This window comes from Colletotrichum orchidophilum (genome assembly GCF_001831195.1).
Source record: "Colletotrichum orchidophilum strain IMI 309357 chromosome Unknown Scaffold_149.1, whole genome shotgun sequence".
Taxonomy (NCBI): Eukaryota; Fungi; Ascomycota; class Sordariomycetes; order Glomerellales; family Glomerellaceae; genus Colletotrichum; species Colletotrichum orchidophilum.
This window is the reverse complement of record NW_019173105.1, coordinates 43607-71195: the sequence shown is the minus strand read 5'-3', so window position 1 is coordinate 71195 and position 27589 is coordinate 43607. Positions and strand designations below refer to the sequence as shown.

Below are 27589 nucleotides of genomic sequence, written 5' to 3'. Positions count from 1 at the left end.
ATCACGACTGCAGATTTGGGGGAGATAAGGACATGACATGGTTATACCGTGAGGGGACGAGTGCCTCAGTCTAGATATCGCCGCAATGCAGTAAACAATCATTCGGACTTGTTTGTTCCTCTGGTGATTACGCTCTGTGTTGTTTCCTTCTTTTGTAACCACCTCGCTGCTGTTTGGTATCTCCTGATTAGGCCTTGACTTGAGATATCAAAGCCAGAGGAACCAAAAATTTACCTCCAGTGCCTTTCCTTCCTTCACTGCTGTACGTACATTCGAATTTGCCAATAATTCTTTCCCTTCAGTCTCTACGGTCGCTCAGGCTCTGTGTCTGACCAGTGCTAAGGCAAATTCTAAGAATCGAGAGTTCGGACAAGGTGTGGGAGGACGTTTTCGTCAACATGATAATCGTCATGAATCATGGGCTTTCATTTCATCTATCCTCTAAAGATGACTTCCTCGGCCAGACATCTTCTTAGCCAAAACGACCCACCCTAATGCGTATCGATGCTCTTCCGACTAAAAATTACCAAGAAAGCCGCCCTGGGAATATGCAAGAAAGCAAGCGAGCCGCCCAACATTGAGGATCACAAACACGCGTATACAATGGTAAAAAAAAAAAAAAAACTTACACCGCAACCGTGTTCCGTTGCCGAATACTCTGCGACCTCAGAAACGAGATCTGGCCCCTCCGGACAGTCATATCCCCGCGCGGAGACCGCATGTCGTCCTTGTCCTGCGACATGCTCGGCGAAAGCTCCAGCGTGTTATTATACAGCTCGCTCGCCGACGGGGCCGGCCGCTCGTCCCGCCTGACGGACAAGTAAAAAAAGTCCCACCAGAACGAGTGCTCCAGCTCCCGCGGCTTCCCGTCGGCGGTCCAGTACCGCTCCTCGGACAACTCCCTCGACAGGTGCCGGCGAAAGTATCGGTCCTGGCTGACCCACCACGCGCGCCAGGCGACGAGGATGCCGATGGTGAGGGGGATGACGGTGGCCCAGTAGACCCAGAAGAGGTGGCTGAGGACGGGGATCGGGTCCTTTGGGTTCGTCGAGGTGCCGCCGCCGCCGCCGCCGCCGCCGCCGCCGTCGTCGGTGCTATCTGCGTCTTCGCCCGAGGCTTGCCAGTCGAACATTGACATGCCAAAGAGGGTGCCGAGGAATTCGCCTGGGAGGAAGACGGCGGTGATGACGGCTAGGGCTTTCATTGAGGAGCTGTCGCGGGAGGAGGCGACGGCCATGCGGGCGTTGAGGACGTTGTCTTCTTGGGCCATTTTACTGTAGATCTGGGTTGTGTGTTAGCTTTACCATGGGGGGGATTCGGTTTGCAGAAAATCACTTACGATGTCGATTTGAGCGCGGCATCGGGCCTCTGACATGCGGCGGTCGGTCTCGAGACCCATGCACATCCGTTGCAATCCCTCGAGATACTGCCGGATCTCATGCCAGTGGTTTCCGAGAGGGTCGGCCAGCGGATCAGGAGCCCGCGGTAGGGACCGTCGCCGCGTGCTCGCCGATGACCGTGAGGGCGGCCCCGTCGGCGGCTCGTCGGGTTGAACCTGCTGGTCCTGCTCGTCTCTCTGATCGGCATCGGTCTGCCTGATGTGGAAGTCGTCGAGGCGAATCTTGAGCTCCCCCGTCGACATGCGCTCGGCGAGCTCGTCGCCGGCCTGCAGCATCAGCTTCACCACCCTCTCCATCCAGCGTACGGTGTCGAGCAGCTTAATCGACTCCTTGAGCACGTCGTGCGCGCTCTTCATCAGGTTCGCCATGCTCATGGGCCCGGCAATCTGCGGCGTCTTCTCGTTGTGCGACGCGGCGGCGGAGGAGGAGGCAAAGGTCAGCCGGCGCATGAACTTTGATCGCCTCTCGCGCTCCATCTCAAAGGCCTCGAAGCCGGCGATGCTGCTGACCTCCCACTCGAGGGCCTTTACGTGGTTGATGTTCTCCATGACGGCCTCCTCGGTGCGCATGAACTGGACCTGGAGGAGGACGACGGGGGTGATGAAGGGGTGGGCCCAGTGGGCGCGGCAGGCCTCGAGGCGCTGGTCGTACTCGTCTAGGTTCTCGAGGCTGTGCTGGCGCGGGTGGTAGGACTGCCGCACCAGGACGGAGGAGGTGCGGCTGCGGACGTCGTAGGTTAGCGACATGAAGTCGTAGGGGGTCCTGGGGTTCTTGGAGAAGGAGAGGATGAGGCCTGGCGGAGGTGTTAGTTATTTGTTATTTTAGTATCCGTTGGCTTGGTGGGTGACCATGTGGCACTCACTCAGTTTGGAGCGGTCGAGGGACCAGAAACGAGACTCGTTTGTGACGCGGCGGGAGTACTGGAGAGTGGCCGGGTGCAGGTCCATGGCGTCGAGGTCTTCTGGGGTCATGGTGATGCCGTCTTCGCGGCGGTCAAAGGACTTGTTGCGGCGGAAGCAGATGCTGTGGCTGTCAGCCTCTGTCTGAGAGAGAGAGAGAGAGAGAAAAAATGGAGTGAGTAAGGGAACTCACACTCGTCGAACCCGCCCGTCTAGGACCAATTCCGGGTGCCGCGCTGGCTCTTGTGTGAAGACTCCCTGTCGAGGCGTCAAACAATCTGTACAAAAGCATCAATTGGGTCAAGCCAGGCAAAAACTCACATTATGGTCGACCGAATAGCCGTGGCGAAAAGCCAGGTTGAGCGTGTGGTGGCCGGGCACTTCGTCCTTGTGTTGCAACTGGAAACTAATGTCCTCTTCGCCCTCGAGTCCCGTCTTCACGCCGCCCGAGGGGATGCCATTGTCCTTCTTGAAGACGACGTACTCATCGTACTCTACCTTGGAGGCAGTCTTGCCGTCGGAGACGAGGATGTCGTCGCGCAGGGCGAGTGTGTCGAAGCGGAACAGGTCGGACGAGTCGAGGCCCTGGAAGCGGGCCATCAGGGCGTTTTGGTGCTGGTGGTGAGCGGGTTGCAGTTCAACGTGGCCAGCGGCGTGGTGGGTGAGCAAGTTGCCTTGGTGAATGTAATCGCAGGTGAATGAGGTGAGAGTCGGTGAGGATGAGGGTGAGAACGGATGTGAGTGAGATAATCATCCACCACCTACCAAACACCCCCTGGTACCTCGATGTGTTTTTTCTCTTCCGCCGCTCAGGTTGCCATGCCGATCTTGGCCGTTGGCGGTGGTTGGTGATTTGGTGGGCCTCAATCGCGGGGGCGTTCGCCGCTGATGCTGACAGGAGGCTACAGCCTACAGCACCCGGAGCGATTTGATCCTTCAACGTCCACCCCTCGCTAGACCTATATGCCCTCATGGTTCCCCCCGGTTCAGTGACATGCCGCCGCTGCACCTGCCTGTTCTCGCTAAGGTTTCCCCGTCGCGGCCCCGCTCAGTCACCTCTCAATCCCCCGGACGGCCTCGTTATGGGTCTTGGCGGGCGTCCTTGGCGGGTCATCTGTCCGGGGTCTCGCTGCAGTGGCTACCGGGCGACATTTTCTGGCCTCAGAACCATCCGCGGTTGGCTCAGTACCTGGTCACATACTTTTCACTTCGGACTAACCTCCTTCATCTCAGTTTCGAATCATCGCGTGAGGTAAGCAGATGGAATTTCGTCCGATGACGAATACCTCTAGCTAATCTAGATCGAATCAGCTTTTCCCAGATACATGAGACGACGCCTGCATCGGCAACTCAGCATAGCCCAATTACCGCCGTGCCTCGACCCCCGGTCCGTCCCTCCGCTCATCGGCCCTGTCACCGCCGATTCTCCTCATCAACGGCTCCGACATCCGTCTTCGTCTCCACCGCCCCCTCCTCCGGCCCCTGTGCTGCTTCGGGTGAGGCCGGCTGTGGTTTCGGGGCGTCCTTGCGCAGCTTCCATCCGCCGCTCCAACCGATCCAGCTCTTCTCCCGCGGACCCTTGAGCATGGTGATGATCAATGATAACCCGATGAACCCGACTGGGGGACATTAGCAAGCCACAACGACAAACAAGAAGAAGAGAGGTGAATCACTTACTAGAGGTGCCCGCGCTGTACCTCCACCCGCCTTGTGCATACAACCTGTTACCCACCGCCGTGCCGGTCAGCTGCCCGCAGAACACGCAGACCATGTACGCCGTGTTGACCCGGTTCCTGGCTTTGGGGTTGATTGTATAGATGGCAGTTCGGTTGGCAGTCTGCGCAGTTTGGATGCCCATGTCGATGCAGATGGCCTGTATCACGGGCCCGGCAACGGTGAAGGTGCCTGTGAAAGCACCAATGATACAGCCGAAAAGGATGAATGTCTGACCGAGTACGGAGGATAGCCAGGGCACGTATCGGTCCATGATCAACCGCCCATACACCGGCCCACCACAAATGGCCGCAATCCCAATCAGGGAGAACAAGCCAATCGTGATGGACGGGTAGTCGTACGGCGGCGACGCCAGAAGGAACGTCAAGGTCGTCCAAAAGGACGTGAAGATGGAGCTGATGAAGAAACCAATCAGGCACGCCTGCACGAGTATAGGTTCCGTGAACAGCATCGTCACGATGGTCCAGAGCGCCCGGAAATAGTTGAGGCCATCCGGGTTCGTCGACGGGTAGTCCGGCACGAAGAAGAAGAGGAGGACGAGCAGCAGGTTCTGCGCGCCAAAAGAGAACCAGTAGATGTTGCGCCAGGACGTGTAGTTGGCCACGATACCCGATAGCAGACGCGCGATGAGCATGCCGAGCATCAGGCCGGACGTTGTGATGGATAGGGAGCTTGCTTTTCGCTCTGGCGGAGCCATGTCGGCTACCAGGGGCAGCATGAGCTGCGGGGTTACGGTTGTGGCGCCGACGATGAAGGATAATCCCAAGAAGGCTTCGAATGAGTTCGTCAGGCACAGACCGAGCCACTGAAAGATGTCAGAATTATGTAATTCCGCAAAATCTCTTGTCGTTGGATTCACTCACCAGCATCGCTGTGACCCAAATGAGGGCCAGAATGAACGGCCGCCGTCGCAGCATGTCGCCCAGCGGACAGATGAAGAGCAGCCCCGCCGCATAGCCGGCCTGCATCAGCGTCGCCACCGACGACGCCCTCTCAAAGCTGACGTTGAATGTCTCTGCGATCCTGTTGAGTACCGGTTGGTTGTAGTAAAGGTTGGCGACGGTGAATGTCGCGGCCTGAATCGCTTAGCGTCTCATTTATTCATGTTTCTGTATCCGGAGGGAACTTACCACTGCAAACAAAAAGTTGACAGCGAGAGTAAATTGAGGAGGATTCTTGGGGTCGTATCTCATCTTCCTCGGCGTCCACGTGAGAATCCCGGCCGCCACGCCAAAGATCCCGCCGCGACGACCAGTCTTGCCGGCGTCTCGATGCGACTGGTAGTCCGAATTAGATGACGACCGAGAGGGCGACCTCGTCACGCCGTCGCCGCCGCCCCTGGATAACCGCTTCTCGTCGTCTTCAAAGCCGCCATCCTGGAGTGAGTTCGGGGCCGGTTTCCGTGCCTCCTGCGGGATGGAAGTTTCTTCCGCAGCCACCGCCTCGCCGGACCGTACCGTCGCGCCCGCGGGCGTTACACCCATGTTGTTGCTGTCGCTGGCGTATATGTCTGTGTCACCTCTGCCATCAGCAGAGTTTTGCTTCTCCAACATCTTTCCCCTTTCGGTGCAAACTCCAATTGTCAACTCTCTTTTCGGTTGAGTTGAAAGATGCTGAGAGCTATGGAGCCCAGAAGATTCGTGAGAACGCTTTCCACTCTGAGCGAACGCTGTTAGCGTCTACACGGTAGTCCGTCGGGGCTAGTTGATTAGAAATGATGAAGTCATTGCGGTGAGTTGGCAATCTTTAGAGGTGTTGTTTCTTGGCTTCCAAAGTCTCATTAAAAAAATTCATGGATCCTATCCCGGGAGCTCAAAATATTCCATTCAAATGGCAAGTTCCATGTTCCCAACAACGCATCAAAGAGGAAACGTTTTTCGGCAACATGGCGACCACGATAAGTTTCTATGACGCGAGTCGCGGGCGCATAATGCATTTACCGACACTCGATTCCGGGGGAGGATTTGTCACGGAGATAAGGCTACATCGATGGCGCCAGACCAGGGCGGTGTCCTATCATCGTCTAGCAAGCTTATTCGGCCGGCACCGACTCGGCGTGGGGGTTTGACTCGGAACTGGGTGTCTGAGACCAGACATGCTCCGATCCCCCGCTATCCAAAATAGGCCGGACCTCAGGGCGATGCAGCCTATTCGCGATCAACTTTCGAACGGGTGAAGGGGTTTTATACGTCTCTACTTGACCTTTGGCGACTAGCCAATCAGAGACGTTGATGTCTTGTTGTCTTCCAAAATCATCCACGTCTGCTATTCGAATTAACACTCAGATCCGGCTTCCTTTTCAACTATTCTTCTCTCCGTCCGGTTTCATCTTATTCTTATGATCAAAGCACCAGGTCGTCGTCTCCGGCGTATTCTGGGGTAGAACACTACCTTAGGGGATGGTGGAAATTATGAGAGATAGGAGGAGTTGATGTCCTGTGTGGTTTAGGTACTTAAACACCGGCATGACACTATCGCCCCTTACTAATCCGGGCGGCCCTTGTGACCCACTTTTTATGAGACTCCGTTCATAGGACACAAATTTTGCCTCCCAAACATCAGCAAGCACAATAGCTCAGGGGTAGAGCGCTGGGCTCATAACCCAGAGGTCCCTGGATCGAAACTAGGTTGTGCTATCTAATTTACAATTTTTGTCCGTTGTGCGTCCTTTTGTTTAGTGCATTCGCTGGGTTCAGGTGAGAGAGAGGTGGTTGTACTGAAGTACTACGTACACTTGAATGCTTATATTAAACTCGCTCGCTGGCGACTTTCAAGTGTGCAGGGCTTTCTGGGTTCAGTTGTGTGGTAATGCTTTTAGGTTTACAAGGTTTCATGGTTTGTATGCACGCACTGGTGGCAGGAACATTGTCTTTTCTGTCGTACCTGAGGTAATAGTCTGTGTAAGGTTTGCTACGGCAGCCTGCAGGGCTGACTGCGACAAATTCCGAGTTCGCAAATACGGTAGGTGGGAGCTTACCTTCCACTTTCATCTTTAAAAAAAAAAAAAAAAAAAAAGGAAATTATTTACTCAGCTCGCTTAATACAGCGTGCTTATGCAAGCGACTGCCGCTACCAGCGCCCACTTTAGCGCCCACTTCGACCTTGAATAAGGTACCTCCACTTACCGGGCAAAGCCTACCTTACCTTAATTGCTAACGCCTAGGTACCTCACTTATTACGAACCCCTACTTCTGCACCAACTTCAGCACTTATGAGGGTATTTTTCTCCGGCGTTACTCGCTTTGGGGATTAATCTAAATGAGATCCAGCTTTCAAGGGAAATCACACAATACGACGTACACATAATACAGAACCACAGTACTAATACTACATCCCAAGTTCGTACTAACAGCCCAACGTAGTGATTATTTTAAGCAGTTACAGTGAGTCTAAGCCGTCAAAGCGGGTGCTGGTAAGTGGGAGCTAGTAGTGGCGATTACGTTCGACGTACGTGCCTTCTTATATAAAATATGAATAGAAGCAAGCAGTAGATACTCAAAAAAGTACTTGTTATTATAATTGGTCCTAAATATTAAAGTAAATGATGATAAGAAAAGCCCGTATTATTTATATCACACCTACCGTCACATTGTAGGGAAAAGAGGGGTTTGACCAAGTCGGCCTTGCAGGCTGCCGTAGTTTCTTGTTTCTATCTATCTATCTTGTGAACTCTTGCTATGCCCCCGAACTTCCTGCCTACCTTAGTCGCAGATTACCCGCGCCTTCGCTAGCAGAAGCCTCGAGTCATAGTGGTGGCCATCAGCAGTGCCAACCTTTACCAGAGCAGGTGAAATGTTGAGCAGCACGGTGCTCCCATCACCAAGCGGTTCCTTCTCCCAACCTTCGGCCGTCATGGACCCACTGTCGAAATGAATGCAGCCATCACCCATCACCTGCTCGCGGGGCCGATCCAGGTAGAAGTGAGCTTTGGACGCCATGAAGGTAGCCTGGAGCTGCAAAGCATTGTCAAATATCTTGCTGAGTCCTTTGCCGAGCTTCTTGCACTTGGCGGGGTAGTCGGAGCCGACCTTGGGAATGAATTTGGAGAAGGCTGCCCGCTCCATGCGGACGACCTTCCGCAACTCCGTTTCATCGACACCAATCATCAGCCCGATCATCTGTCCGGTTTCACCCTTCCAATGTATAAGGTTATCGGGGTTCATTCCCTTACGAGTGCATAAATCTGTGATCCGCAGTTGTCAGCACCATGCTCATTCTGTGGGAAAGCGCTTACCTACCCAGGAATTCATGAAAGCAAGTGGTGAAGTTCATTCCGACGGTGCCGGCCCAGCTCTTTCCAAAATTTCCATCCGGTCCGGGCTCAAAGACTCGTCCAATGACGGCTTTCCAGATGTAGTGTTCGACAACAAATGATCTCATGTCCTCATTTTGGAGCTGTTCAAATTGATTGGGGTCGATGGAATTGAGGACACAGGAGCCGTCGACGATGCCGATGCCATGCTCGAAATCTTCCTGTGTAGGACTGGCAGTGAGAATGTTGGAAGCAAGGTGCTCGATGGTATACTTCATCCTCGCCCACGCGGCCACGATCGAGGCGTCCGAGACCTTGCTAGAATTCGCAAAAGGCTGACCATGTGGTTTCGCGGCCTCGTCTCGATCGAGTTGGGACACGACGTTGGTGATCTGTGCCGCAAGCTCTTTGTTGTGTTGCTCAAGTTTGCTCATGGCATCTTGATGATCTGACTCTCGCTGGGCCAGCTTTGCCTCAGCATCAGCGGCCTCTTGAAGCACCAACGCCAGCTTGATTTCCTTGTCGGCCGCTTCATCGACTATCTTGGCCAGTATCTCCTCAAAACGATGCGCGTCTTCCTCGCACTTCTTCGCTGCCTTCTCGCGCTCATTCAGGCGGTCTTCCAGATACTCGATACGCGCTGCCTGTCGGGCAATCTTCGCCTTGCCCACGACAATGAAAGTGTGCTTTTGGTGGAGAGACACCGAACCGTTGTGGAGCATACACTTCTTCTTCCACTGGATAACTTCTAGGTTCTTGCTGAGAAAGACATTCCGTGTCTTTTGAATGAGCCTTTTGCGGGGAAGGAGGGATACTTGAGGCTTCTCGGAGGACATTGCCATCTGCGTGTAGGTGGTGTCGATGATCGTTGGTGGATGAGTCTTTGCCTCACCCTGCTCTTCTTTCGGCATATTCATGGGAGAGTCTGCACCAGTGACATCGTCATCGACGACACCCTTCCAGAATCAATGTTAATTTCAGAGGATCTTTTTTCAGGACTTTGAGTGCTTGGGGCAGCTTACCTGTCTATGCTCATCCATGATTCCGTTGGACTCCGTGGAAAACTTTCTCTGGCCGAGATTGGGAATTTTCGCAACTAAGCAAGCTTATCTAGGATATGGAGGGTTCTTGTATGAGAGATACACTCAGTAAGTGAGGGGCTGACGAGGTGAGGTGAAAGGAAAGTCGGGTATTAAGGTAGTCGATGTTTTGCACCTTCCCCTTCTGCACTCACCTCGCCCAACGGGCGCGCTTTCCGATTCAGATTGCTTTCTCTGAAAATTAGGCGTGAACCTGTCAGCTTGCACACTTTCAATTCCCTTCGTGAGGGTATCGCTTACCTCGGGCACTCCTTCTCTGTACTTTTCGATATCAGGTACCTTCCCTCTAGTTCCATGGCACCCAAGCTTCTCAGCGGCGTCTCAGCAGCACACCCAAGAAATAGCTTCTTCGCTTTCTTATTTCCAGTCAACATCTCACCATTTGCTCTCACTTCACGCTCTTCCGAATTCTCTAGCTTCAACTTCTTTTACTCACCAGCCTCCTTGAGGCTTGCGGTATGATTACTCCTCGGTGTCTCTACAACGCCTTACGTCCCTGAATTATCTTTTCCATGACCTTAATTTCTCCTCCTGACTACCTTACCTCAGTCATCAGACTTCCTCCAATTTGATCATCTCCCTTCTTTTACTGACGAAGCTCATCTAGGATACATCCCTGCAGAAGTTTTCGTTGGGAAAGTAATGCCCATCATGGCGAGAAATCGTGTCGCCAAAGAGAAGAAGAATGCCATCATCATCGGCATAGACTTCGGCACGACGTAAGATCACCTCATGATCATTTCTCATTGTCAAAATTGATGGATCATTCTGCTGATGACTCAAAAGCTTCTCCGGCGTCAGCTGGGCCCACTCTGGTCAGCCAGACGACATCGAGGTCATCAGCCGCTGGGAGTCCAAGATGAACCTTAACTCCGACAAAGAGAAAGTGCCCTCCTCCATTCTGTTCCGAGGAAAGCGCGGCAACTCCTCTTGGGGATACGCCATACCCAATGACGGCAAGCAGGAGCCATTGAAGTGGTTTAAGCTCTTGCTCGTTGACGAATGTGATCTTCCCGAGAACGTCCGAGATTCTAGCCAGATTGAGGCTGCCAGAAAGCTGGCTAGGAGCGCCAACAAAGAGCCGGTCGAGATCATCAGTCGATATCTTCAGCACCTATGGAATCACGCCATAGAGTGCATTGGAAGCACACTTGGCGATGTAATGGTGAAGATGTGTCAGTTCCACGTCGTCATCACTCTTCCGGCAATCTGGCCGGACTACGCCAAGGCCAGAATGCGCAGGGCTGCCGAAGATGCCGGCTTGCTGGAGGCACGGCCAGCTGGAATGACGAGCTTATCCTTCATTTCTGAGCCTGAAGCGGCGGCTCTGGCTACAATGAAGGACTTATCGAAGATGCCCACCGCCAAGGTCTGTAAAATATTGGGTTTTTGAGTGCTGTGGCACTGGCTAATTGCTACTCAGGTTGGCAATCACATCGTTGTGTGTGATGCTGGTGGCGGCACCGTGGACCTGATTACCTACGAGATTCTGAGTTTGAAACCATTCATCGTTCGAGAGGCAGTCCAGGGTGACGGTGACCTATGTGGCGGTGTCTTCTTGGATGAAGCATTTGTCAAAATGCTACAGGAAAAAGTCACACCGCAAGCTTGGAACAATATTCCCAAGGGGGAGGTTGCAAAGCTATTGAATAACGACTGGGAATATTGCATCAAGCCTTCTTTCAAGAATCTGGAAGACGACTGGCACGTCAGTCTTCCTCCTGAGTGTCGCGCTCCTGGATCTCAACAGCGCGGCTTGAAGCGCAAGCGCAACCTCGTCCTCGACAGTGAGGACTTGCTTGAAGTTTTCGACCCCGTCGTTAACCAGACAATCTCACTGGTCAAGAAGCAGATTGATGCCGTCATGACCAAAACAGATTCGAAGCCCAAGGTGAGAAGCATTGAATGTGGTGAATGGCAAACGTCTGACATTGAATTGGAAAGCAAATCATCCTTGTCGGAGGATTTGGCAGATGCCCGTATCTACGAAGTCGCCTCAAGGAAGAAGTTGGAAAGGACGTCGAGATTCTTCAGGGTCATGGCGCCAAGCCGTAAGTTCTCTTCACAGACCTTCCGGGCCGATGCTAACATGAGTCAGGTGGACTGCAATTTGTCGGGGTGCGACCATCCATGGACTGACGCGCCGCAACCTCGCACCTGGTCTCGCGGTCGAGATCCAGTCGAGAGTCTCGCGTCTCAGCTACGGCACCTGTTGCACGATGCCTTATGATCCTGTGGAGCATAACAAGGACGACAAGTTTTGGTGCAAGGAAGAGCTCACGTGGAAGGTTGATAATTGCATAGAATGGTTTCTTGAGCGGGTATGAAAACGAACTTCTTTTTTTGTCATTCTTGTCTGAATGGTAACCAAAGCTTACACATACACTAGGGGACTGATGTCTCTACCGCAGATCCGGTCTCCAAATCGTACTACCGTCTTTGGGAGTCAGTTCCCAGCGAGGTCAGTGACACAATCTATTCCAGCGCGGTATGGCCCCCTCCGAAAAGGTTGAATGACAGCGTCAACGAGCTATGCACCATTGCTTGGAGAAAGAAGATCAAGTTCTCATCCCTTCCGCGCTTCACTAATCCCATGGGCAAAGTCTTCGCAAAGATCACTTACGACATGGAGATGACCTGCTCCGGAAGAAGCGTGGATTTCACTGTCATACACGATGGCAAGCAGGTGGCAGCTAAGAATGTCGAGGTGGTCTTCAAGTCGGAGGACGAGTGACTGAATGGCTTTCAATCTCTGGGGATCAATTCATGGATGGATAGCGAAGAAGCTAAGGGAAGGGAATGACTGGCTTTTCCGGCATACATAGGAGGGAATGGCAGTCAGACAGCAGCTCCTCAGAACAGCTTGGAAGGGAGAATCAGAGCTGATATTAGAAGGGCAATTAAAAGGCAACAGAAATACTAGAACTTGACTTGCAAGATGACTTTCACATTCACATTTACTTCAATACCGTGAAAGCTTCATGTTTCCTCAGATTGGCTCATATGAAATTAATGGGCCCGAGATTCAAATATGCTGCCATGTTATCCTTCGTGGCCTCCATAAATCTCGTCTCCATGCACATTACTTGTGAAATGGCTCTAGATCGCCAGTGTTGCTGTCTTCGAAGCGGGCAGCGTTTTCTGCGGCGCGGCGCCGAACATGAAAAGCCTCATCGTCGCGGACGTCCTGTTCATGGTTTGCTCGTCATTTGAGGCATGACCATGCTGAATGAAAGTAGCAATGCTTGATGTTGTGGGAGACGTATAAAATCAATGAGAGACAAGGGATGATATGGAGGCGAGTGAGGTCGTCGCGGTGGAACGTGCACCAACGGGCCGTGCGGAGAAACCCGCCCCAGCGCGTCTTACCTAATACGCTTGGTGACCCACTTCTTTAAAACAAAGCCCAGGGGGAATGCAGCTCCATGTTCCAGCCCAGTTTCGGTCTAACCCGTTGCGGCCGGTCCATCCCTCGGTCGGGGGACGTCCAAAAGTCGACACCTCTTCGGAAACTTGACCACTGCCTGAACCTCTCAATAACCGGAAACTCAGTTGCTAACTCATTAAACCGCCCTCTATCCCCGAAGACGACGCAAAGGCTCGCTGCCATCGATTCCGGCCCGCGAACAGCATGAGTTCATGAGAAAAGGGTCCCATCGCGCCCTCGTTGTTGTCCCATCACAGCCCGCCATGGCCCTAGCTGGCCTCCCTCTCGTGAGAGGTCACCCCTTCAGCGGACTCTGGATCGCGTTCCTTCATCTCCTCTTCGCGGCCTCGGTATGCGCCTACACGCCGCTCTCAGCAGCCGTGCTCAAGAATGTCACGGTCTCCGAGACCGACTTTGACATTCACAACGGCCCGCTGCTGGCCCCCATTCTCATCCCTAGGGTGCCCGGCACAGATGGGCAGCTGAAGACTCAACAGCATTTTGTCGACTTCTTCACCAAGTCGCTACCAAAATGGAATATTCAATGGCAAAACTCAACAGATAAGACGCCCGTCACGGGAAACACCGATATCCCGTTCCAGAATCTCATCATCAGGCGCGAGCCGCCTTGGACGAAGCCCGGCCAGGCTAACTATCTCACCCTGGTGGCGCATTACGACAGCAAGATCGAACCTAAGGGCTTCATCGGCGCGACTGACAGCGCTGCACCGTGCGCTATGTTGCTGCACGTTGCGAGGACTCTGGATCCGATGATGACCCAGATGTACGATGAGATGGTCGCCCTCGGGGAGAATGGAGGCACCGTTCCTCAGGATATGGGTCTGCAGATCCTGCTTCTCGATGGAGAGGAAGCGTTCAAGTCCTGGACGGATACAGACTCATTATATGGCGCAAGGTAGTTCCATCATGGTATCGCATCAGACGTACGACACTGACACTATGCTGCAGGTCCCTGGCTCTCGAGTGGGAGAACACGTTCAACCCTGCCATGTCCCACTACAAGAACCCTCTCGAGCAGATTAGCATGTTTGTGCTGCTGGACCTGCTCGGCTCGGCAGAGCCTAAAATCCCTTCCTATTTCCAGTCAACCCACTGGGCCTATAAGGCCATGGCCGACATTGAGAAACGTATGCGTGACCTCAGCTTGCTTGAGACCAAGCCCAAGATGCCGTTTCTCTATGACATCAACAAGATGAACAAAATGTTTGGACGCAGTGGCATCGGCGACGACCACGTACCTTTTATGATAAAGGGCGTCAACATCTTGCACATGATTCCCTCACCCTTTCCCGACGTATGGCACACGATGGCGGACGATGGGGAGCACCTCGACATGCCAACGGTGAGAGACTGGACGAAGATTGTGACGGCATTTACTATGGAGTGGCTCGATGCAATGGAAATAATGCCCGAAGAGGCACAAAGGTAGCATACCTAGAAATATGTCCTTATTCGTAATCATCTCTGTTCCCCGCTAGTTTTTGTGCTATCAGAAGAAACAAACTTGAACCATTTCGGTCGTGGTGGGGGTTCATGTTCTCACGCAACGCCTTTGTCACTGGTGTGGTAAACCATACAAGTGTTGAACCTCACTACCTAAACGAGGGGCAATCTGGTTAATGTCAAAGAAATGAATGCAGCCTTACCCTATGCTCAGTAAACCAAAAAGCTGTCAGCTGCGCGCGTATTCCGAACAGTCCGATTTAAGGTGCCCTCCGTTTCTCCGCAAGGTGTACATGAAGCAGCCCGCTTCCTCCAGACGAGACAGGGCAAATTTGACAAGTTCATCCTTCAACCACTACACTACACCCTACACACACTATACTACCGAACGCGCGGAAGGTCCAAAACAGAGATGGAGAGAGAAATCGAAAGTCTTCAAAATCAGGCCCAAAGCTTGCAAAAGAAAAGGAGCTTCACGACTTCTACGGCCATCAGCAACAGCCATTCGCAAGCAGACACGACGTCTATCGATGAGATGTGGAAATCAGTCAAGGAAAAGATACCGCCCAACCGATTCATCAGTCTGTGCGAGGATGGTTACATCGAGTATATTATTTGCAGCGATAACCAGAGTCACAAAGGTGACACGGAGAATCCGAGCAATTCGACCGGTGGGGAGGACGTGGGAGAGTCAGGCGATGCCGCTGCGGGGCCTTTGGCGATCTCGGTTCTCGTCTCCCGCCAGATATTGGCGGAAGCTTCTCCATGCTTTGAAGAATTGCCGACGCACAACAAGCACCATGTGGAGAGATTACCAGAAGATCGTGCCGAGCCGATGCTTGTTCTCTTCGCAATCGCCCACAGCACCTATCCGGAAATCATCCCAACGGAGGTCTCTGTTGAAGAGCTCCTTGACCTATTGGCACATGCTGAACGGAACCATCTCACGCATCTTCTGGGTCCGCACCTCCAGATTTGGTTGTCCGCACTGGACGAGAGGAAGGTTTCTGTTCACGAAGACCGCGTTGCCTGCATCCTTTGGGAGATTGGCGCGGGAGACAAGTACGACGAGATGGTCGATTACCTGGGCTTCATAAGTAGCATCGATGAGCAACAAAACATCCTAAGCCCAGCCAAAACTCCATTGGCAAAAGATCTCAGCATCGGTCGAACAGGAATCCCTGGTGAGTCTCTCGCATTTTGATCGTTGGCGAGTCAAAAAGCGACATTGTCTAACGAAAACAGACGATGTAGCTACAGTTCGCGAAGCAAGACTCTCATTCATGTTCCACCAGCTGAAATTCGCCATAATGTACGGCAGACTCGGCAAAGGCTGCAACGCTAGTAATACAACAGACGAGGATCGGTATCAGTGCACCTCTGTGATTCAACATTCCTTGACGGAGATTTGCAAAACGATCGATATAGACGCTCGTGCCTTCGCCGCGTCAGAGAAGCCGCATTATCTAGGTAGCGTCAAGCAAATTTGGGATTCGCTTGCGAAAATGGCGTGTACTACCATTCAGGACCACGAGTCTTGCAATCCCGTATTAGACATGAAGGAGCGGCCAGAAAACTGGTCGCCTATAGAGTTTGCCTCGAGGCGGGAGCTACATTTCACTTGGCAGGCGCGGAACGCAGGATGGTCGCCCCAATAGAAAGTTGAGCCTCGAGACATGAACGTGGGATATCAATGATTCTTTGGGACTCTCCTCAAGCTTGCCATTGGAGTGTTCATTAAATTAAGAAACCGGAGCGTATAAACAAAGCGTGCAAGAGAGACAAAGCAACACTGATAAGCTGACAAGAATGTATGTCACTAATCGTGAATTATGCCTGTTTACTTTCTTTTAAGGTTCCTGCCCATTGAAAGTTCAAAAAGAGACTAACTATAACTAAATCACTTTTATTTGTTTAAAAATGTAATGAATCGAAGTGATTCAATACTTTAATCTCTACATTACTTTCAAAAAAAAATTAGTTATTGAAATAAGAAGTAAAGGCTCTCAATTTTAGGTTGAACGATAGAAATCTGTGCTGAGACCTTAATGGCTAAGCAGCGGTGCCGCTCCTAGATCGCATCGTGCCACAAGGGATCGAGGTTGGCTCAGTGCGATGTCGGCTGCGCTCAATCCCTCTTTGACTGGTTGAAAGTCGCCGACACGTCCTATGCCAATTTGAGTTGGGAGGATGGGACAAGCCCCGATATCCTGGATTCGTTCATCCCCTACGGTATCAACGGAACGCGCCAGACAGACAAGACAAGCGGCCGGTACTGTGATGATTCATTCCGCGAATCGAAACTGAGAGCTGGTTGATCGGTATAGCGTGATTTTCTTTCCTGGCCAAGTCCGAATCTGACTGGGTCAAGGCTTTCAGCGGTTGTCATCACTTCAAGGAGGAATGCGCCATTGCATTGGGATCTGGATATTTGACGATTGCGATGACCGATGAAGCGTTCGCCTTATCTTTATTGATGTGCGCGGTCATCTAATCTCTGTCGAATAACTTTGTTGAGAATTGAGATTAACTCATCAACGATATCCTATCGACTCATCGAGCCTGCATGGTGTGGTCTGAATAAGGATTGTCAGCTTCGGTTCCTGGTCTCATATAAAGAGACCCACGGAGTATGCCATTAGTATCCAAGCCATGGCGATGGCTGAGCCGAAGCCCCTTGCCGTTGAGGAGCTGTCCATCAGTGTCAAACTTCGACATGAGCACAAGACCCTGAGCCATGCCTTGAAAGGCCTTTTCGTGTCCAAGCTCCCAAGCCATCCACAAGAAAGTTTCGTTCCCTGCTCTTCCCAGATTAGGTGATTAATGTAGGATTTTCTCTGTTCCTCGAGATCTCTACTACTCGAAATCATACTTCTAAACTGGGAAGTTAGTCTGTAGGTTCGCTTAGTGCTAGCAGAGTAGGCTGAAATAAAGGAGGGAGGCGCGGAGCTCCTGTTGAGTCAACATACACAGGTCTTTTAGTAAAGATACGTACGGGGGTCACCCCAGACCAAAGGATAATGAGAGCTCATTATGAAGACCTCTACCGTGAGAGATCCCCCCTCCCCCCCTCACAGGTAAGGTGCGTAATTTAGGGACTTGGATTCTGGATCGATGATCGTCTGCTGGATTTAGTCCAATTTTCTCGTTCTAGATTCAACCCCACGACAACGGATGGCTTTATTCACAAATGATGCAATTGCTTGATGATACCAAATTTTGAATTCAATTTCATCATATGGCTCTCCACCCGCAACGCCTTGAATGCCCATAGACTTGGCTAACAGTAGGTCCAAGGTACAGATCATCGGCGCAACTTCAGATACGAGCTTTTCGCCCTTGCCCTCTTCTCACGCAAGAGCTTCCTCTCCTCGGCCGAGTACAAACCATCTCCCGTCTTCTCTCCTAACCTCCCTCTAGAAACGTACTTCTCCTCCAACCAGTCCGTATACCCGGCCTTCTTTGCGTCCACCACTCCCATGTTCACCCTGTTTCTTTCAACCTGCCACACAGTATCCAGCCCGACCTCATCCATCTTCTCGCAAGGCCCTTTCTCTGCGTGGAAAAAGTCCCGAAAGAGCGCATCGATATCACGGGGCGACGCAAGTTCCGCCTGCAGCACCCTCAGCGTGTCTGACTTGACGGCGGACCATATTCGGTTGAAGACGAAGCCGACCGACTCGTGGGGGAGCGCCAAAGGGTTGAACCCCACACTTTTCATCTGCTTCTTCAGAAAGGGCATGAGTTCCTGGTCTGTGACGCCGCAAGTCATGAGCTCGACGTAAGTATTACGCGGTGGCAGGTGGTAATGCGTGTTCAACAGTCGCTCCGGCCGTGTAATCAGATGCCTCAGCGCGGACGTCGGCCACGTCGAGCTGTTGGACGCCAGGATGCAGTCCTCGGGGACAAGTGCATCGACTTTGCCCAGCACCTCGCGCTTGATCTCTGGGTCCTCGGGGAGGGCTTCGATGACCATCCAGGGATTACGGCCGCAGGATTCCTCCAACACCGTGCTGGTGGTGATCCTGCCTGGATGTGTCTCGCGTACGGCGCAGACTGTGGTGAGCGCATCGCCGATATAGGGCATCGCAGAGGAGAGCACCTTGGCATCGACGTCGTGGAGAATGACGGGGCGGCCCGTCGAGGCCCACATTACGGCGAGCCGTCGGCCGAGGACCCCCGCCCCGAGGATGACGACCGGCCGGGAAGTGGGGTCGCTGGGCGGCGTCCATTTCGGCGTGACTGGCGCCGCTGCTGCTACCTCAGGAGAACGGCTTGAGAATTGGCGAATTTGATGTAGAGAGGAGGAGGAATTTGATTGCCGGCATTGAGTTGTAAGTCGGGCTTTGGGGAGGAGTACCGCCTTCGTCACTGGCAGGGTTCTGGCGATTGCCACGGGGTTTGTGATGCTTCGGCTTGTGTTGCCGCTTATTAGGGTGGGTTGAGTGCGCCATAGTTGTTGACAAGTTCTTCTAGATGCCATTATGATGCGTAGCCTCTCTAGCGTCTCTGCTAGATCCGGGGGAAAGGTGGTCCATTTTATGTTGTTGGTTTGCCGCTCCGCACTGAGCCGATGATGATGGCACTGTCGCCTGATGAGAATGGCCGGAATGGTGGCGTGATGTTGTCGACTAACACTGGGCTGACCTCAACCGCCAAGTTCGGGTCTTCGCGGCTGGGGTCCCAATTACATCACGCAACTGGGGAAAATCCCCAGATCTCCCCGGAAAAGCATGGTCACTTGCTCGGGTAGTCGATGCCGCCCGACGCCTAATCCCCGCTCCTTCCCTTGCAAATGTGGCCCCTCCAACGAGGGGAAGGCCATGATCCGTCTCGGAGGTGTTGGCGCGACGACGCGTAGTGTCGTCATCTAAGTGAAGTCTTCGTAAAGTCCTTTGAAAGTAGTCATTTTTCAGATGACATGAAGAATCAATGATTAGATTGGGAGTCCTTTTAACTCGTGAGAATATACTCAGAGGTTTCGAGAATTCGCAGGTTCATTCACTTCGCTGATTCTTTTCAATAGCTTTGACGATGATGGAGCTTCTTATTCTGACCACCAACGCCTCACCTGGAGAGCGTGGGGATGTACCCAGCACGTGCCTAGGTATCTCCACGCTGAACGATAGTGGGGCTAGCGGTCTGCAATTGGCCCCAAGTTCAATTGTGGGTGTCCGTTTTCTCCCCGAACAAATTCCGTCGGCCGACTCTTGTGCAACTTCAGCAGCAACTTGAAGACCAACCTCAACGCGGTCGCCAGCTTCCCTTCAGTGCACTCCGAACCGACGCAGCACAGTCAAAGGCGTCGTCTTCACAGCCTGCCATCTGTGCCTGAGCAGCGCACTGTGGAATGTCACCCTGCTGGCAATAATGTGCGGGATCCACGTCGTCGTTTCACGCGACGGCTTCCAGTCGCTGCCCCCAGACGTCAAGGCCTGCCTCTGCAACCGCGGTCCGGATCACCTCGGCCAAGTTTGCTGCCAAACATCAGGCGGTAGCAATGGCTCTGTCTTTCTGACTCTGACCTCGACGGTCCTGGCTCTGCGCGGGGATCATGTCACGCAGCAGCCCTTTTGCGACGCGTCTTCTGGATCTGTCCTATGCTGGAACGGAGAAGCCTGGAAGATTGCGGGTGAACCCGTCCAAGGGAACGACGGAGAGGCAATTTTTGCTTTGCTTACAGCGGCCAGTAGCCGCGATACCGCGGAGGACGCGATTTTGAATGTGCTGCGCAGCATTGAGGGCCCTTTCGCTTTTGTCTACTTTGACGCGACTTCGTCCCGTCTGTTCTATGGTCGCGACCGACTTGGTCGACGCTCGTTGCTACTCAATGGAGAGGGAGGTATCAGACTATCCAGTATATCTGAAAGCACGTCATCGTCGTGGGGGGAGGTGGAAGCGGATGGCATCTACGTCGTCGACTTCGTCTCTTGGGATAGTGACTCATTCAGCCCAACTTCGCCTCGCTCTTGGACGCCAGGCGAGACTGAGACGGTAAGCTAGATGTCTCCCGCGGCATACACTACGTTTTTGCTACTTACGATATCAGGTCCTCAATATCGGGGTCTTCAATATGACACTTCCACCATCAGACGTCCAACCATTGTCAGCAGTGTCGCCGTCAGTGCAGGCTGTCAGACAGCAGATGACGCAGTCACTAAAGTTACGTGTCTTGAACGTTCCTGAACCCCCAGATCACAATACCGGCAACGACACGCGATTAGCTGTTCTATTTTCCGGCGGGCTGGACTGCACGATCTTGGCGCGTATGGCAAGCGACATAGTCCCGTCCGATCAAGGCATCGACCTGATCAATGTAGCCTTTGAGAACCCTCGCCTAGCAGCGAAGGCTGACAACTCTCCTGGCGGGCCGAGCCTCTACGAGGCCTGTCCAGACAGGATCACGGGAAGGAAGTCCTTTGCCGAGCTAACTAGTGTCTGTCCTGCCCGCAGCTGGAGGTTCATTGCCGTAAGCTCCTTCAGCACGCTCAGCGGCCTTCCCATGCTAATCTCAGACAGGTGGACATTCCCTATCAAGAAGTGCTTGAACATCGAAGCCAAGTTATCTCTTTGATGTATCCTCATAACACCGAGATGGATCTCTCCATCGCCTACGCTCTCTACTTTGCTGCCCGTGGCGTCGGCATGTCGCAGAGTACTCCGTCGGGTCCCGTTGTACAATACGCCACGCCAGCGCGAGTACTTCTCTCGGGCCTCGGAGCCGATGAGCTCTTTGGCGGTTACGTGCGTCATACCACCGCCTTTTCGAGAAGAGGTTATGTGGGCCTTCTCGAGGAACTCAAGTTGGATGTCAGCCGGCTCGGGAAGCGCAACTTGGGACGCGACGATAGAGCCATGTCCCACTGGAGTCGCGAGGTGCGCTTCCCGTTTCTCGACGAGCAGTTTGTCAAATGGTCTATCGAATGCCCGGTCTGGGAAAAGTGCGACTTTGGCTTCACCGAAGCAGATTCGGGGGTCGATCCTGAGAAAAGGGTGCTGAGGCTTCTTGCGAAGGACCTCGGCATGTGCGCAGTCGCACAGGAGAAGAAGAGAGCGGTAAGAACCATATTGAATGAGGCCAATGAATAAGTCACTAACCAACCTACCAGATTCAATTCGGCTCAAGGACCGCAAAGATGGAGAGTGGGAAAACGAAGGGAACAACGCTCATTGCTCCGTGAGTTTGTTGCGGGATGCGAGTGCTTCCCGAGGCTGGCGATGATGACGTACAGATACTTCCGAGCTGGCGGTCCCTTGAACGATGTGGCCAGCAATTGTGCGTTTCTGTTCTGCAGTAACCCTTTGCTTCCAGCCTGCGTTCAAGTATACATACAATGACCGCTAGCAATGATGTCGTAAAGGCAAGTCTGAGTCAGAGGAGACTTAAACCGAGCTCACTATGAGAAGGTGACAAGAATCAAGTTTCGACGCTTTTTGAAAAGCGCTCTCTAAACCCCAAGGCCGGATTCAGCGACGTTGTTGGTTACATGGACCAAGCCGTGAAGCGAATTTCCTCCAAGCCCCTCAGCATCATGAATGAAACGCAAGTGGCCAGGGAAAATCTCACTGATGGAGCGACGATGGCAAGGCTGTGAGACAGTGGCACATGGTCAACCATCCTAAAGTAGATATATTGCGACTCGGCAGTCCCCATGTAAGCCGAGATCACGCACATGTCGGGGATTCCCAGCCACCCCTTGCCTCGAGGTTTCCTGCATATTGCGCCACCAACAGCGTCCCCATTCCGGCTTGGCAGCATCGCTTAGCTATTCTCAGGCCCAAGGAGACACAATCGGCCCTGTCACAGCATCGCTGGTGGGGTAGCGACGGGCTGTGCTGTCTCTGTGTGATCCTGTTGCCTTGACGATCCACCCACAAACAAACCCAAGGCAGATGATTGTGCTGCACGGTGTCGGCCGCTTTTCTTACTTTAAAGTAAGCAAGGTTCACATTTCCTGATGTTGTCAAGTCCTTCCCACGTACAATGCCAGGCTACAAGCGTTGTTGATTATTTGCAATCTGAAGGCTAGATTCTGGCCGGCAAATGAGCAATCATGCACCACCTTGAAGGTCCCTGGGCGGCGGCAGATAGTTCCAGGCGCCCGCCGTACAGTTCGGAGCCATCGGACCTCTCAAGAGACGACCAGAGACCGCTAATAAATGTGCGGTCCGGCGACTCAACGGAGACCCGCACCGAACTGCCAGAGTCCGAGCAACCCCCCACACCGAAGAGCTCCGTGACCGCCGAGCCCAGCGCGGCCCTCATCTCCGGCGATCCGAGAATTGCCTATAAAAAGCTTGCCAACACGGACCGGGACTCGACCGAGTCACCCCGTCACGCCGGGTGGGACTACACGTCAGGAAGAACAGATACAAAGTCCCATCTGTCCCACAAGGAATCCGGCCTTGCTCCTCCTGGCCCCAAGCAGCCATGGACTTCGTCCCTCATGGGCTGGCTACCCGAGCTGCTGTGGTCCATCATAAGCATCGCCTCCGTCGCCGCCCTCGCGGGAGTCTTGTCCCGGTTCGACGGCCAACGGCTGCCCGAGTGGCCCCTGGGGCTGACGATCAACGCGCTCATCGCCTTTCTCGCGACGCTGGCGCGGGCCGCGTTCGTCATCCCGGTTTCCGAGAGCCTGTCGCAGCTGAAATGGCTTTGGTATCGCAAGGAGAGGCCTTTGGAGGACTTTCAGGACTTTGACTCGGCGAGTCGAGGGCCGTGGGGGAGTATCCAGTTGTTGAAGACGACCAGGGGTTGGTGAGTTTTTTGTGGGGGGGGTTTCTGGTACCGGTGGGAGGAGAGGGTTTGGTTGAAGTTGCTGACTACGTACGCAGGTCCCCGAGTCTCATCGCCACGATCGTCATGATCACGGCAATCTTCACCTCGACCTTGACGCAGTCTGCCGTGACGTACCCCGTCCGTCTTGCGCGCGTAGACGGAGATGCCACGGTAGCCAGGTCCACGTCGTACTTTTTCAGTACTTCCAATCTCTTCTCCGGAAGTATGAACTCCCTCGTCCTCCTCTTCTGCCTTCGTCTGCATGCCACGTTTTACTAAAAGAGCCCCATGTAGTGAACCAGCAACACTATGTCCAACAATCCATATTCGAAGGCCTGAGCTACGATCACACCCAAGAATTCCCCCTCAGCCCGGCCCGCTGCCCCACAAGCGAATGCCAGTGGGACGCCTACAGCTCACTGAGTATCTGCGCCAAGTTCTGGAACATCTCGGAGTCGCTAAACGTCACCACCAAGAAGAGGCCAACCGGCGGCCCCTTGGTACTCGTCTCGCTCCCCAACGGGCTGTCAGCGAACTTGAGCGAGCCTCACTATGGCCTCGTCAACCTGAGGGGCACGAGCGAGCCGATTGCCTCGGACGTAGACCCCGAGGCGGCGCTGTTCAATTTTACGGTAATCTACTCCCTGCGGGAGGGGAATGATGACACGATCGGTGCCGTGGAGGCTGTGCTGTATTTTTGTGCCAAGACGTATACTCTCTCGTTCACGGGCAACATCGAGTCGCGCGAGGTCCTCGATGTCACGTTGGAGGTTGAGCCGGGCTCCATCACGTTCCCGACCGGCCAGGTACGGGACGACTTGCCGGCGATACGAGATCCTCTCAACCCCGAGGGCGGCAATTTCCCCTACGGCGGTACGGGGCTCGGTGCGATGCGGGAGAGTCTGGCGTACGCGCTCAACGGGTCGTATGCGGACCTAAGCGGGATCCAGAGTACACTCGGCCTGGCGCCGGCTCGGTACTGGGCGGCGTTGCAGTATGGCGCCAAGACCTTGGAGGCGCAGGGGCGGATGAACGTCTCGCAGGAGGTTGTGATCAAAGAGTCTGTTGCGAATATTACGAATAATATTGCGAGGAGCTTGTCGAACCGGTGAGTTCCATATGGCACTTTCTCCGATGTTTTTGGAGTCATGGATACGGTGGCTAACTGAGGATAATGCAGGATTACGGATGACACCACAATTGCAAGAGGGAAAGCGCTTGCGGCGGAGACTTTTGTAAAAGTTCGCTGGCCTTGGCTCGCATTTATCTCCTGCCAGGTCGCCCTCTCAATAGTCCTCCTGGCCTTCGCCATCATTCAAACAAGGTCGGCGGGGATCGGCGTGGTGAAGAGCTCTACCCTGCAGGCTATGGTGGCCATCAACTCGAAGGATAAGCAGACCCTCGAGATTGGACTTGCGCAGAGAAAACACCAGGAAGAGGTTGACGATATCGTCAGGAGAGGTCCTGGAATAGCCTGGAGCTTGGGCATGACTGATAGGGGATGGAGTCTACGTATTTGACTTCGAGCGCTGTGTCAGGGGCCACTTTTCTGGATTTTAATGAAGACGATGCAGACAAATGTGAGATTTAAAGACAGGAACACGAGCACTTGAGCACCAGAAACCTTGTAAGCACAGCCGACTTGACATCATCATGTGAGGGTGATTCCAGCATATTTTCATCGACCGCGTTATCAAATGTGTTGTCAAGCTCTCCGTCTGCCGAGACTTCTAGTACTATGGACGATCAATCTTCAGAGGCTTCCTCAATCTGCTTTGACGCTCTCTGGCTTGAGTGATGCGGGTCAGGAATTCTTTGACTTTCTTATATCCTAATTCATCTTCAATTACCACCACTCCATCTACAGTCCATTCTGCCTTTTTGAAAGTCAGTCTCCAGAAGGAGTGGAATCACGAAAACCCCAGCCTCTCCGTCTCCTGAACCCTCGGTAAGCAACAGTAAGAACACAGCGTGACCTCATTATTTCTATCAATATGGTCCAGGCGGAGTAGCAGCATAGCTACTCCGATTTCTTCTACCTTGGTTCTGAAATATCTGCCATCAGCAGCACGATGCCTTAAATCTTTAAGTCTTCATTGACCTCCTCCGTCTTAAAGTGTAACTTGTGTACTTCGACCAGACCCCTTCATCCTTTAAAATATCTCTTGGTTTGTAGATTTCGGTCCAAAATCTCTCTATCACCACTCTCAACTTCTTTGAGTTTATCAAGTAGGTGATAATACGGGCTCTTTGAGCTGAACTACTGGATGGTGGAGCTCTCCTATAACCAGCACACCGGGTCTGTCGACTTCGGAAAATCTCCTCCAACCTCTCTAGTACCGGCAAAAAGTTCAGTGCAAGTGAGCATGTACTCACACTAGGGAGTTGTGTATAAATCACTGTCTGCAAGCAACTTGGCGCTTTACCCGCTTGGGTCATATTTACACTCTGCCTTCTCACGATGACACCTTCGTGCTTTACTAATGCGATTATCTTAAGCAGCCACGATAATACCATCGAGTCGTGGTGAAAAATCAAAATGGTAAAGCAAATTACTTTGAAGGATTCTCGTAGTTGGACTACCAGGGGTCTCGCTCCTGCTAGTCACTTCGCTACAATTGATAACAGGCTCCACTTTCCAGTGACTATCATTCAATTTAAATTTTGCCCGCGGACATGATCAATCCGCACTCTCACTCTACTTTTCCCTCTCGATATGCAGCCAGCGTGGTAAAGACGATGCTTCGACAATTTCTGGATCGTGGACTCTCCGAGACCGGTCTCCGGGCTCTCGGCAGATGCCACCTCGATGTCAAGTTACTATGCCTCCAGCGTTTCGTGCGCATGTTCGCGTACGGCGCGACGACCCTGCAGCTAGTAGCGTACTTTGAACTACTCGGCTTTTCAGCGACGCGCATAGGCCTGTTCATGGCATTCACTCTGGTCGGGGATGTCTGCATCAGTCTGGTCCTCACCTCCATCGCCGATGGCGTAGGGCGCAAGGCGGTGCTTGCTGTAGGGGCCGCTCTGATGGCCGTCAGCGGTGTCGTTTTCGCAATCTGCAGCAATTTCTGGGCGTTACTGGCCGCTGCTGTCGTAGGAGTCATAAGCCCAAGGTCTCACCACACACGCTCTCCGAAAATTGAGACTATGGAAGACTAACAGTCAATAGTGGCAATGAGATTGGGCCTTTCCGCGCCGTCGAAGAGAGCATCGTCGCGCATCTGACCGTCGCTGAGGACAGGAGCGATGTGTATGCCTGGTACAGCCTCATGGGAGCCGCTGGAACGGCGTTTGGGGCAATGACGAGCGGCTGGACGGCGCAGTACTTGACGACGAAGGCCGGCTGGGAGCTCGAGCGCACGTATCGCGTAGTCTTCTATGCATATGCGGCGCTGGGTGTGTTCAAGTTTGTCCTGGCATTACTACTAAGCCGTGATACGGAGGCAGAACAGGACGAAGCTAGGGTCTCTGAGGAGGAGACTGTCCCCATTCTGGGCGAACGACCGGCGATGAGACAAGTCGACGTCAAGACTTGGCGGTCAAAGGTGGTTCCTCGGGTCGAGAAGGAGAGCCTGCCTGTGGTCATCACCTTGTGTGTCCTGTTTGCGCTTGACTCCTTCGCATCGAGCCTGACTCCCCAGTATGCCTCCAATAGTTCCTTTACGATTCTGAAAGCTAACGTTTCCCAGATCCTGGATTGCCTTCTTTTTCCGTTGGAGATTCAAGGTGGATGATGGAACCCTGGGGTCTCTGTTCTTCACAACGAGCTTCTTGGCCGCAGTCACAACTCTGGTCGCGTCTTCTATAGCCAAACGAATCGGCAACCTGAACGTACGTACATAACTAAAGAACCCGTTCCAGATCTTTGTAGCCCCGATAGACTGACCTTTGACACCCAGACAATGGTCTTTACTCACCTGCCCTCAGCCATCTTCACCGCGCTCATCCCTCTACCGCGAGATGCCAACACGGCCATCGCCTTCCTGATCCTTCGCGCGCTGACGCAATCCATGGACGTCGCTCCGAGAGCCGCCTTTCTCGCGGGTGTCATCTTGCCCAAAGAACGCACTGCTGTAATGGGGCTCATCAACGTGTTAAAAACCGGCGTTTCGAGCGTCGGCCCAGTGGGAGTGGGAATCTTGGTGGACAAGAACCTTTTCTGGGTCGCTTTTGTGGGCGCGGGATGTCTCAAGGTCGTTTACGATCTTGGCTTGCTGGTTTGCTTCCGCAAAAATGAGCGAGAGCAAAATGATGAAGCGGGAGGAAGTGCTTAAAGGCATTGGGGGACTGCGTTTTGAGCAGTGCGCATGCAAATTTCTTGCTGGAAAAAAGGAGTAGGGGTATTTTTGTCATTGGACTGCGGACATATCATTCAAGAGACAAAGTTTGGACTGCAATTTGGACGGGGAAGGTTGTGTTAACCAGTCATGTGTATGAAAGCGATCAGCCAATGCCTCCGTTTTGATCTCTGAATCTTTCCATTGCAGCAGAATCTCAAGTCCCTGGACTACGCATGCCAGCCAGAATCTTG

The 27589-nt window shown here is 53.1% G+C and overlaps 9 protein-coding genes across 9 annotated transcripts; 5 read left to right on the top strand and 4 right to left on the bottom strand.

Moving 5' to 3' along the window:
• Positions 1 to 625: 625 nt before the first annotated feature.
• On the bottom strand, positions 626 to 2899 carry CORC01_12321 (uncharacterized protein; the record flags this gene model as incomplete). The annotated part of the gene is made up of 4 exons (XM_022623942.1): positions 626 to 1282; positions 1340 to 2193; positions 2263 to 2443; positions 2621 to 2899. 4 exons carry the CDS (start codon positions 2897 to 2899, stop codon positions 626 to 628), a joined length of 1971 nt encoding a protein of 656 aa, XP_022469563.1.
• Positions 2900 to 3712: 813 nt separating this feature from the next.
• Positions 3713 to 5586, bottom strand: CORC01_12320 (major facilitator superfamily transporter; the record flags this gene model as incomplete). Its single annotated transcript, XM_022623941.1, has 4 exons — positions 3713 to 3918; positions 3977 to 4838; positions 4897 to 5109; positions 5164 to 5586. The coding sequence occupies 4 exons, from the start codon at positions 5584 to 5586 to the stop codon at positions 3713 to 3715; spliced, it is 1704 nt and encodes a 567-aa protein (XP_022469562.1).
• A 2148-nt stretch (positions 5587 to 7734) lies between these two features.
• On the bottom strand, positions 7735 to 9325 carry CORC01_12319 (uncharacterized protein; the record flags this gene model as incomplete). The annotated part of the gene is made up of 3 exons (XM_022623940.1): positions 7735 to 8216; positions 8272 to 9241; positions 9308 to 9325. The coding sequence occupies 3 exons, from the start codon at positions 9323 to 9325 to the stop codon at positions 7735 to 7737; spliced, it is 1470 nt and encodes a 489-aa protein (XP_022469561.1).
• Positions 9326 to 10036: 711 nt separating this feature from the next.
• Positions 10037 to 12119, top strand: CORC01_12318 (uncharacterized protein; the record flags this gene model as incomplete). Its single annotated transcript, XM_022623939.1, has 6 exons — positions 10037 to 10104; positions 10172 to 10754; positions 10809 to 11276; positions 11330 to 11436; positions 11484 to 11706; positions 11775 to 12119. 6 exons carry the CDS (start codon positions 10037 to 10039, stop codon positions 12117 to 12119), a joined length of 1794 nt encoding a protein of 597 aa, XP_022469560.1.
• Positions 12120 to 13075: 956 nt separating this feature from the next.
• Positions 13076 to 14262, top strand: CORC01_12317 (peptidase family M28; the record flags this gene model as incomplete). The annotated part of the gene is made up of 2 exons (XM_022623938.1): positions 13076 to 13728; positions 13782 to 14262. The coding sequence occupies 2 exons, from the start codon at positions 13076 to 13078 to the stop codon at positions 14260 to 14262; spliced, it is 1134 nt and encodes a 377-aa protein (XP_022469559.1).
• Positions 14263 to 17580: 3318 nt separating this feature from the next.
• Positions 17581 to 18429, bottom strand: CORC01_12316 (3-hydroxyacyl-CoA dehydrogenase; the record flags this gene model as incomplete). The annotated part of the gene is made up of 1 exon (XM_022623937.1): positions 17581 to 18429. The coding sequence occupies one exon, from the start codon at positions 18427 to 18429 to the stop codon at positions 17581 to 17583; it is 849 nt and encodes a 282-aa protein (XP_022469558.1).
• Positions 18430 to 19547: 1118 nt separating this feature from the next.
• On the top strand, positions 19548 to 21457 carry CORC01_12315 (asparagine synthase; the record flags this gene model as incomplete). The annotated part of the gene is made up of 4 exons (XM_022623936.1): positions 19548 to 20270; positions 20326 to 20745; positions 20796 to 21332; positions 21386 to 21457. Coding segments are annotated over 4 exons (1752 nt in total), but the record flags the coding sequence as incomplete, so codon positions are not given.
• Positions 21458 to 22330: 873 nt separating this feature from the next.
• Positions 22331 to 24575, top strand: CORC01_12314 (uncharacterized protein; the record flags this gene model as incomplete). Its single annotated transcript, XM_022623935.1, has 4 exons — positions 22331 to 23034; positions 23112 to 23278; positions 23350 to 24163; positions 24236 to 24575. 4 exons carry the CDS (start codon positions 22331 to 22333, stop codon positions 24573 to 24575), a joined length of 2025 nt encoding a protein of 674 aa, XP_022469556.1.
• Positions 24576 to 25794: 1219 nt separating this feature from the next.
• Positions 25795 to 27332, top strand: CORC01_12313 (uncharacterized protein; the record flags this gene model as incomplete). Its single annotated transcript, XM_022623934.1, has 4 exons — positions 25795 to 26171; positions 26228 to 26698; positions 26748 to 26889; positions 26958 to 27332. The coding sequence occupies 4 exons, from the start codon at positions 25795 to 25797 to the stop codon at positions 27330 to 27332; spliced, it is 1365 nt and encodes a 454-aa protein (XP_022469555.1).
• Between the last annotated feature and the right edge of the window lie 257 nt (positions 27333 to 27589).